Genomic DNA, 10,981 nt, shown 5'->3' on the forward strand with positions numbered 1-10,981 from the left:
TAATATTTTTATATTTTCTTTCATCCACCTAAACAAAAAATAATTTTATAAAAATAAAAAATAAGAAGCAACGTTGTCAAAATTTGATAATTCTCTTGGCTACTTTCTGATTTGGGGACCCACTTTTTGATATAGGAACCTACATTTGGCTATAACAACACCTCTAGTATAAGTATTGGAGGTGCTCTAACAAGTCTCCATCCATTCTTAGTGGTACCCAAAAATTAAGCTAAGCCAAAAGAATGGCAATGAGGTTAGCATCACGATCACCTTTTTTAGTTGGCGGGAAAAGAAGAAACCTTGTGACGCTTTAACACAAATTAATGAATAACAAGTTAATGTGAAATAGAGAACTTTGCTTCAATAGAAGGTGGTGGACTTGTTGCGAGAGAAAAAATGTTTGACTTTGAAAACCCCAATATTGCTATGTAATTTAGTTTACCTACCATTTGACACTGGAAAGTACTAAAATCTTGATAAAATCCCAAGTATATGTTTTGAAACCAAATTCTGAGAACTTAAATTTTAGAACATGTGAAATTTGTACATTAAGATTAATAGCTTCAACTGTTTAAGTTGAGATCAAGTCAGACATAACATAAGAGTACTATAATGTTTTCTATAGATTCCAAGCCAAAATCACTTCTTTCTTCTCTCAAATTTTTATTTTTGGATTTTTAACATAATGAAATGAAATCATTTCCCTCCCTTTTAGTTTTTTTATGTATAAAAAAAAGAAAGTAGACCCATGTACAATCAATGCCTTTATGGCTAATTTAGCTCAAGACTTGTCCTCTTAATTAATTTTACCAGAACCACTCACTCACTAATACCTCCACCACTCCAATACGAATTGGAGAAAAGGAAAAAAAGAAAATTGAAAAATACCCATTTTGGAATAATTTTAATTTTATTCAATTTATGTTTGACTTTCATTGTTGCAGAGATCATATATGCCAAAATGTTTATAAAAAATTAATTTGTTAAGGGCATTTTGGTCAAATCAGAACCAAAAGGTCCAAACCTAATACATTCAAATATCTAATAAAAACTACTCTGTTACTTAAGTCAGAGCACTTTCAAATGCCGATCTCTCATTTTTTTTCTTTTTCTAAAGCTAAAGCTGAAACAACTTGAAAGAGCGTCTTACGAACGCTGCAGCTGATTCTCTCGCTAAAACCCACAAAAAATATTTTCTCTTTTAGGCTCACAATCAATTGCGCATTCTCATCCACTCCACCACGCTTAGTTTCTTCGAGAGCTTTTCTCTTTCCGTGGTCCTTGTTTCTGCTTTTTTTTTTCTCTCAGCAAAAATTCATTCCCAGGTACTCATTAATGTTTGCCATTTCAATGATGATATGTTTGTTTCACGCCTAATTAGTATTCCATGGAGTTTTTCAAGCTTTTTGGAATAATGGGTATTTGTAAATGTGATTGAATTCTCAAAATTCCGGTTCCAAATCCAAGGGAAAAGTCTCATCTTTGGTTCTGAGAAAAACCTCTTTTTTTTTTTTTCTTTTTCTTTTTCTTTTAGCTTTATTTTCTTTGAAGGGTGTGCGTTTCTTCTCTCTGCAACTACTACAATGGTTGCAGAGCCTTGGATTTTGAAGATGGGTAACCAGGTTAGTACCAATCTGAAACAAGCCCTTCTTCTCCAGACTTCGAAAAGAAAAAGCCTTAGAAACTCTTCAGAGAATAGTGATAAGAAAAATAATAAGCAGACTATAGGCATTCTCTCTTTCGAGGTAGCTAATGTTATGTCCAAGACTGTGTACCTCTACAAGTCCCTGACTGACTCCGAGATCTCCAAGCTTAAAAACGAGATCTTGAAGTCTGAGGGGGTTCAAAATCTAGTCTCCTCTGACGAGTCATATCTTCTTGAGCTCGCTCTAGCTGAGAGGCTTGATGACCTGAACAGGGTCGCAGCCGTGGTCTCCCGACTGGGCAAGAGGTGTACCGAGCCGGCTCTTCAAGGGTTCGAACATGTTTATTCTGATATCATGAGTGGGGTTATAGAAGTGAAGGAGTTGGGGTTTTTGGTTAAGGATATGGAGGCTATGGTGAGGAAGATGGAGAGGTATGTTAATGCTACTTCGAGTTTGTATAGCGAGATGGAGGTTTTGAATGAACTGGAGCGAGCCATGAAGAAGTTTCAGCATAATCAACATGAGGAAAGCAAGAGGGCTTTTGAGCAGAAATTCATGTGGCAGAAGCAAGATGTGAGGCATCTTAGGGACATTGCACTGTGGAACCAAACTTATGACAAGGTTGTTGAATTGTTGGCCAGAACTGTGTGTACTGTTTATGCTAGGATTTGTTTTGTTTTTGGTGACTCTTGTCTTAGTTTTGAAGCTTCTTCTCCTAATAAGGATGAAGGCATTCAGGTTTCAGGTCAACTCGATCATAGGCGCCATTCTCCGATGGCAGCAGCACCGCCTTTACCTCCTAGAAGAGTTCTCAGCAAGAAGAATAGTGGTGTGGTGCTCAAGAAGGGGTCGAGTTTTAAGTCTCAAGCTGATTCAAAAAGAAGTGAATTGGCCATGTTTCGACCAGAAGATATAGTTTTCCCTTGTGGAACTAGCCCTGGAAGGCTTTTCATGGAATGTCTTAGTTTAAGTAGTTCAGTTTCAAAGTTTGACGATGATGATTATTATGATGGTTGTGGTGGTGATTATGAGGATCGAGGTAGCCAAATTTCGACTTGTCGTAGTAGTATTGCAACTAATGGATCAAGGAGAGAGCAAAGGAACCACTCTAGCTGTTTTAGTAGATCACTGATTGGTATGGATCATCAGAAGCAAACGAATTCGATGAATGGTGCTAGATTTGGTCCCAAAAGTAGGCTAGTTTGCTATGCTCCTCCTTCAACTGTAGGGGGCTCAGCTCTAGCCTTGCACTATGCAAATGTCATTATTGTCATAGAAAAGTTACTTCGATACCCTCACCTTGTTGGCGAGGAAGCTAGAGATGATCTTTATCAGATGTTACCAAGTAGTTTAAGATTGTCTTTGAGGACTAATCTCAAGTCCTATATGAAGAACTTGGCAATATATGACGCCCCTCTTGCTCACGATTGGAAAGAAACTCTTGATGGCTTATTGAAATGGTTAGCTCCATTGGCACATAACATGATCAGATGGCAAAGTGAGCGAAATTTTGAGCAACAGCAGATTGTAACGCGAACAAATGTTCTACTGCTACAGACATTGTACTTTGCTGATAGAGAAAAGACCGAGGCTGCCATATGTAAGCTTCTTCTTGGTTTGAATTACATATGCCGTTATGAGCATCAGCAAAACGCATTGTTGGATTGTGCTAGCAGTTTCGATTTCGAAGACTGTATGGAGTGGCAATTGCAATGCAGAGCTGCAGCTTATGTTGATTGATGATGACATTCTTGGTTTTGCATTCTTGAGCAGAGGTCATAAAACTTTTTCTTTGATTTTCCAATACTTGAAGAAAATAGGTGATAGTTCAACAATCAACATGTGAATATTTGAGATATATATATGTAATTCATTGCTAGGTATGGGAAGCTTTGACCTAGCAGTACTCACTTCCATTTATGAAAATAAGTTTTCTTTCTTATTCTTCTGTAGAATTGTATATATATATAATATATATATATGTGTTCATGTAAAGTTAGTCTTTTCTCTTGTATCTTGCAATATTTGTAGTTCATAGTTTTATTAATGTAAAAGGTCAGATACCTCAACAAGTTTCTAATGAAATGTTGATCATGTGTTAGGCTCTTAAACGATTTTGTTGCCAATTTATACATTATGTTAAAGTTCTTATTGTAATTTAAGTGGCACTATAGAAGAATCCAAAAGGGTTTCAACTTGTGAAATTTGGTGGCAAAAGCTAATTGTCTTTATTCTTCATTATATTTTCTTTATTAGTTATATCTCTTCCTAAATACAAGTCATTCTCTTGTTTCAACACAACTTGAAAAGGACTCAATTGTAAAGTATTGCTTAATTATTAGTAATGAGTTTTATTTTATTTTATTTTGGGAGGGGCTTTTTCTTTTATTTTAAGTGTGTATGTAGATGTTTTCATACCAACTTATATCCAATCAATTTATGATATTTTTACAAGAGTGTATCTATCTGTTAAGATACAGCAAATCTTTGGTGTGTTGCAACCATCTCTCTTATTTATCTAATAAGTGTAGTAGTAGTATAATGGGGTTTGAATTCTAATATTATTTAAACTGAATTTATTGTGGCAAGGCTGGCTAACTTTGTGATGTGATATAATACTCCACGGCAGCTAGACCCCTGACACAAGCCTAGCCTAGCCACACAGCAGACTAGGCTGTAATTATTGAGCTCCACAACAACATTTCTTATGTCAAAACCTTTTTGCCACTTGAGCATGAGCTAAAAGAGCTTCAGAGGCTATTTTATTTATACAAGAGCACTCTCATAGTAGTTGTGCTATTTTTTTAGGGGTGAAGGATGAACTGTCGGAGCGGTTTTTTTATTTGGTGATCCGAGAAAAATGTAACTTCCCGACAAATGTGCGGTTTGAACAGTGTATTTTTTTGGCCGATTTATGCTGTTTTATGGTCAAATATTGTCAAATATAATTATATATTACAATTAAAAAAATAATAATTATACTTTACAATTAAAAAATAATAATTATATTTTATTTTAAATTAACTCAAATTTATAAAATAAACTAAAGTATAATTAATTCAAAAATATTTATTTTAAATTAGGCTATGTATGATTTTTTTCTCCGAACTATCACCAATACATTATTATGCCCTTTGATTTTTTCAAGCCGTTAAAAATTACATACAAACTATTCACAATGTTGTAAAGTGAGATTTCTGTTAAGTGTTATCCTATGAGGCTAACAGATTGCGGATGAGACTATTTGGTCACTGACTTATCATTGCTATGCCAGCGCCATGTGTATAATTGAAATTTTTCTTTAATTAATCTTTTAAGAATTTATTAAAAAAATTAATATTTTAAGAATTAAAAAGAGAAAAATGAATTATTTTTAATTTTAATTTTTTTATAAGAAATATATATTTCTTACTTTTAATTTATTTTTTATTTTAAATTATACACACGACACTGACGTAACAATGAGAAGTGAGTGACCAAATAGCCACGTCAGCAATCTTTTAGCCACATATGATCAAATTTAACAAAAGTTTCACTTTACAATATTGTGAATAGTTTTAGGTTAATTTTTAACGACTCGAAAAAATAAGGAGGCATAAAAAAATATTAATGATAGTTCGGGAGAAAAAATCCTAAATAACCTTTCAATTAATCCAAATTTATAAAATAAACTAAAGTATAAATTAATTTAAAAATATAAAAATAATAAAAACACTCATTCTAAATATTGTAATAACAAAACAAAATATAAAAAATAATACATATATTGTAAAATTTAACAAATACCTAAATAACAAAACAACTAAATAATAAATCATAAAAAATAATAATTAAATATCTAAATCAATATAATATTATATTATTATATATGTTTGTAGAGGGGCGAATACAATTAAGGCCCAGATGGGTCACGTGCCCCTCCTCACCCGTTGCCTCCTTCCAATTTTTTTTATTTTATATATATATATATATATATACTCGTGAATGGTTCATGCTTAAGGCACGAGCAACCCGTTCACAATGTACTTTTTCTTTTACGTTTTGCTCATTGATAGAATACCAAAAATAATTTAAAAGGAATGAGTAAAAAAATATATTTACGTTTTGAATTCTTATACGTGAAGAAAGTAAATAATAATATAAAAAAATTGTTTATAATTTTAGCAACTTTTAAATTTATGGTCAGTAATGTTTCATTGAGATACTCGAAATTTACTCACTGTTCACACATGGCCAACTATTACAGATAGTACTTTCATATACGTATTTGGGGTATTTGTTTTTGAGTAGTTGAATTGTCTTGGAAAATGTAGATGAACTTATGATGGGGGTAATATTAAACTCTTGTGTACAAAAGAGTTCACTTTACTCTTAAAATATATGTGGGACCCACACAAATTATTAACTTTACCCCTTTAAAATTTGAACCAAACATAGTAAGAGTTTTAAATTCTCATTCCCACATTTACTTTACCCTATATATATATACTTTTAATTATATATTTATATAGATTAATAGTTATAATAAAATAAAACTTATAGAATATGATTACCGCATGATTCAATATTTCGTCTGCTCAATTTTCTTTTTTGACACTATTAATATTTTGTTTCGATAATTATTAGTTTTAATAATTTATACCAATATAATATATATAAACAAACTATATTTCAAACAAACTATATATAATGTAAAAAGCAGAAGTCGGTGGGGGCAGGCGGTGGAACAGTGAACGTAAAAGACAAAAGCAAAGTGTTTACCCAAAAATGGACTATCTGATGACGTGGCGGAATAAGCTTACACGTGGAATACACGTGGCAGTTCAAGTAAGTATGGTTTGTTCGACCATCGACCAGAAGAGAATTGATTTATGAGACATCATAGTTATGGGCGACGGGCTTGGTTGCATATATTCCATTATTTCCTTCAGATATGTAATCTTGTAATTACGTACTAATTGTAATTTCTATTATTTTTTAGATACGTCTGTATTAAATGTAATTAAGGCTCATTGGTCCATGTAGAACTCCTTGAGCCTATAAATAATAATCAAAGGGATCAAGAGAAATGACTTTTTTTTGGACTTGGAACTTTTGAGCTTCGGAATTCTGAGAGAGAAACAGAGTAGTTTTTGTTGGATTAGCTTATACATGATCTTTATTTATTTCCATGTATATCTAATATTAAACAAATTAATACGAGATAGCCTAAAACATGTTTCTAAAATTGAATTCAAAGAGAAACAAAAAATAGAATACTTACAGTATACGCAGCGGAATTAAGAGTCCTTCCTTCAGTTTCTCTAACTCTTGTATCCTCTCTGTCGTAGAGTACTATCAAGAAACTGAACCGATCTTCTATTTTCTTCACAATCTTCCAATGTATCCTTAGAACCACCTAGACTAGTGTGGGCAATTCTCAACACATGAGATAGATATAGAGAGAAGAAGAGAAAATAACAAAGTGGCTTAGAAAATGACTTGTGTTTAGAGAGAATATAAAACTATCAGAAAATCTGACTTGTGACTTCTCAAACTTCTCCTACTGACCTCTCTCTAAGCACTCCTTTTATAGACTCAATTAGGCCATTTAATTTAATTAAAAAATCAATAAAATAATAGTCATTTTGAAGCCCTAGGTCGAAATTATCATGGGCTATAGGCCCGTGAAATTTCCCATTTGATTATAAGCCTATTGGACTTAAAATCAAGGCCTGTATTATTTTCTATTGATTTAATTAATTAAATAATTATTTAAATCCTTTATCAAATTAATTATTTATAATTTGAACCTTGATTTAAACTTATTTATTAATTTAGATACCAATTTATCTTAATTAATAAATCTGTCATAATTTCTCTTTTCTTCTCAAAATTACACAACTCTGTGAAACTATCCAAAATTGACCTGGTCAACTTTGATAATTCTAATTGATGATTAAATCAATTAATTGAGACTATCTAGATGATTTTATCCAAGGTACAATGGGGACCATGGGCCTATGAAATCAAGCTCCAATAAGTTATCATAAATCTAACAAATAAATTTACTAACTTATTAATTCCTCGTGACTCCACTATAGACTCGGAATTGCACTCTTGAATTCATAGAACACTCTATAACAAATATAGATACGCTATTAATTATCCATTGTTATAACCATAATTGTCACTCAATCCACTATAGACGGTCTACAATGAGATAGGACTAAAATACCGTTTTACCCCTCATTGTATTTTATCCTTAAAACACTTAGTTCCTTGTAAATGATATTTCAGTAAACTAATTTAATTACTGAAATGAGATCTCTATCATTTATCACCTTGAACCAAACTAAAAGGAAACCATCGTTTCACTTCTTCATCAGAAGCTATAGATGTTCATATCTATGATTAACACTCCCACTCAATTATACTACCGAGTTCCCAAGATGTAAGTATGGGCTAGTCCATAGGGTAAGCTGGTAACGAACAAGTCAAAGAACTCAAATAATACAATCAGTTAGAATACTAACCACTCAGAATTGAGATTGAATTGACCTATGATCAACTATATGATATGACTAGAATAGATAATAACGGTATGTTTACTTATCTTATCAACTGTCAATATCGGTCCTGTCCGATGTAACAAATACATCCGATCTTATCTACTTTGCTAATGTTCTGGAAAGAACATAACATTGTAATGTGTAAGTAGATCATATCGTAGATTGGCAAGTCAGTGTAAATCCGGTGCACTGACTAATCTTAGGACTAGCTTATTTTGAACATATAATCATATTTATATTCCACTGTGATTACGTCACTATAAATAAGATTAGCTATATGCTCGGGATTTAATAGAAGTTTATATTAAACAAATAATCATGAAAATAAAACATGTGAGCAAAGTGATTGACCAAGTCAAAAAATGATTTCTATTCTTTAATTGATAATAAAATGAGATTACAAAGAATTTGGGTTTTAATTAGGGCATAAAACCCCAACAGTTTTATCCACCACAATTGTATTCATATGAGAGCTTGTGAAACTCGTGAACCTTAGTTCATTGATCACAATATTTTGAACTTCTACATCAATAAGAACACTAAGTGAACGTAGGTTATTGTCATTTCATTGAGGCCGAACCACTATAAATCTTTTGTGTTATTTATCTTTTTGTCTTGATTTCATCTCATTTTTTATCGTTTACTTGACTCCGTGTCGTTGACCAAGTTAACGGTCAATTCAAAGTAATAAATACAAGAATGACACTTTTATATAGAACCACATTTGTGTACATAATGGACAAAACAAAAAGGATGAAACAAACTATATCAAATGAGGTCGTGTAATAGTGAAAAAAAAAAGATAAAAGTAATATAATAAATAAAAATGACAAGGTACAATTACATTTGTATATATAATGGAAAAAATGAGCAGCTTATTCATTTCTATATAATAGTAAAAGATATTACTATATAATATGACTAATAATAATTTAAGTTGACTAATTATTATTATTAGTTCTTTCCACTGAAATTCTGATTTTTATGATTACCAACTTAATTATTCAATTTAAATAATTACTTGCTGAACTGTTACAGAAATGTTTAAACAGACACAGAGACTGTTTGAACAGAAACCAGATATGTTTAAACAGTTTATCACCAGAAGATAAAAACGAACATAAAGTAAAGAACACACGAAATTATATGTGGTATCAGCAATCTTTGCAGATTGCTACTAGTCCACGGGGCCACGCCCAGAGAATGAAATTTATTAGAAGAATATCTAAATGATTACAAAACCAAATTGACTTATAAAAATAACGACTCCCTCTTGAATTTGTCGCAACTGTTGTAATCTAAACTCCTAATCAAATTTATGAAGTGCTAAGATCTTGAACTCCCTTCAAATCATAATACTTGCACTTTTCCTCTCGAAAAGTGACTCACGAACAAGACTTCTCCCGAAGCTTGATGAACAATGTCCAAGTGTGTTCAACCTGCACTATTAACACAAATAAAACAATACAGAAGTACACTGTAATAAACCACTAAGAACTTGCTGGGCTAAAATTTTCACATAATAAAAAGTCTCTCTAAAACTTGAAAATATTGGAAAATAATACACCAAGAGAGATGATAAAAAACCAACGACCGAAGGATGATTATATACCCTTTAGAATCCCTTTAGGTCGTGGAAAATAAATCAGAAACCAATCAGTCAATAAATGGAAAATCTTCCCAAACAGGAAAGTCAGAATCTGTTCAAACAGACTGGCAATCCGTTCAAACAGATTCATTGAACCTGGACAGTTTTTAAACCCAGTTTCCTTAAATAAATAAGAAAACAATATATACATTATCTCTGCAAGCGCACACAATTTATGGACAAACAAATTAGATAAAAAAAAAAATTAAATACCAATAATTTCCAAGAAAAGATATTCTTTTATAGGAAATTATATATTTATTTTATTAACATATATAAAATAATCTGATTATAGAAATCATATCACAAACAAACACATGAAACTACCCATTTCGAAAAATCGTTTTTAATTAATTTTGTCAATATTGTCAAATATGCCAATAAATGATTTTACTTCCACATATCAAAGTTACCGACCATATATTTTTATATATAATATATTTGTGAGTGTTATGGAGGTTAGGGATTTTGTCATATTTTATATATAAAATAAACATTTTTCTTAATTATATATAGTTGTTCTAAATACAAGAATTATTTGCTTCAATTAAAAAATTTGAAATGAGCTAGAGATATATTCCTTGAGAATTCATTTTAAAGTGTTGGATGAGCTCAGAACTCGTACATGTGTCCCAGTCTACTAAAAAAAATTTAAATAATAAATTATAAAAAATAAGGCACAGTCAGAAAGAGACCAAATTATAATTATTTTAATTTGTATTCCTTCAAAAATATATATTACTATTTGCAAGTTGACGGACCAGGCTGGCATGGCTCTGCATCGCTTACGCAAAAAAAAAAGTCAAGCCATCTTCCTTTCGTTATATCAATTACTCATTAACAAAAAAAAAAAAAAAAAAAAAGAATGACATCTAAAATTATCCACGCATATATATATATATATATATATATATAGGGGAACTCTCCTATAGGGGCTTCATTTTAAGCCCTATCGGTAGGACTCTCAGTGTTCTCAACCCTTAAACAGTTTTTCAGCGCGATTTTTTTTATGACCGTGTATATTGTAGCTATTTAGAGCATCCTGTAAATTTTCAGAAAATTCCGAATAGTTTACAATATCGAAAACTAGGTTCAAACATGTTTTCCAAGCGCATAAAAAAAATTAGTCACGCGTG

The 10,981-nt window shown here is 31.5% G+C and overlaps 1 protein-coding gene across 1 annotated transcript; it reads left to right on the top strand.

Annotated features, from left to right (window-relative positions):
• The first annotated feature begins 1,079 nt into the window (after positions 1-1,079).
• Positions 1,080-3,757, top strand: LOC133819013 (protein PSK SIMULATOR 1). Its single transcript, XM_062252154.1, has 2 exons — positions 1,080-1,325; positions 1,535-3,757. The coding sequence occupies exon 2, from the start codon at positions 1,584-1,586 to the stop codon at positions 3,384-3,386; it is 1,803 nt and encodes a 600-aa protein (XP_062108138.1). The 5' UTR covers positions 1,080-1,325; positions 1,535-1,583; the 3' UTR covers positions 3,387-3,757.
• The last annotated feature ends 7,224 nt before the right edge of the window (positions 3,758-10,981 follow it).

Source organism: Humulus lupulus, chromosome 2, assembly GCF_963169125.1.
Source record: "Humulus lupulus chromosome 2, drHumLupu1.1, whole genome shotgun sequence".
Lineage (NCBI taxonomy): Eukaryota > Viridiplantae > Streptophyta > Magnoliopsida > Rosales > Cannabaceae > Humulus > Humulus lupulus.

Coding starts and splice junctions, on each gene's coding strand:
- LOC133819013 (XM_062252154.1), top strand. CDS start 1,584: ATGGTTGCAGAGCCTTGGATTTTGAAGATGGGTAACCAGGTTAGTACC.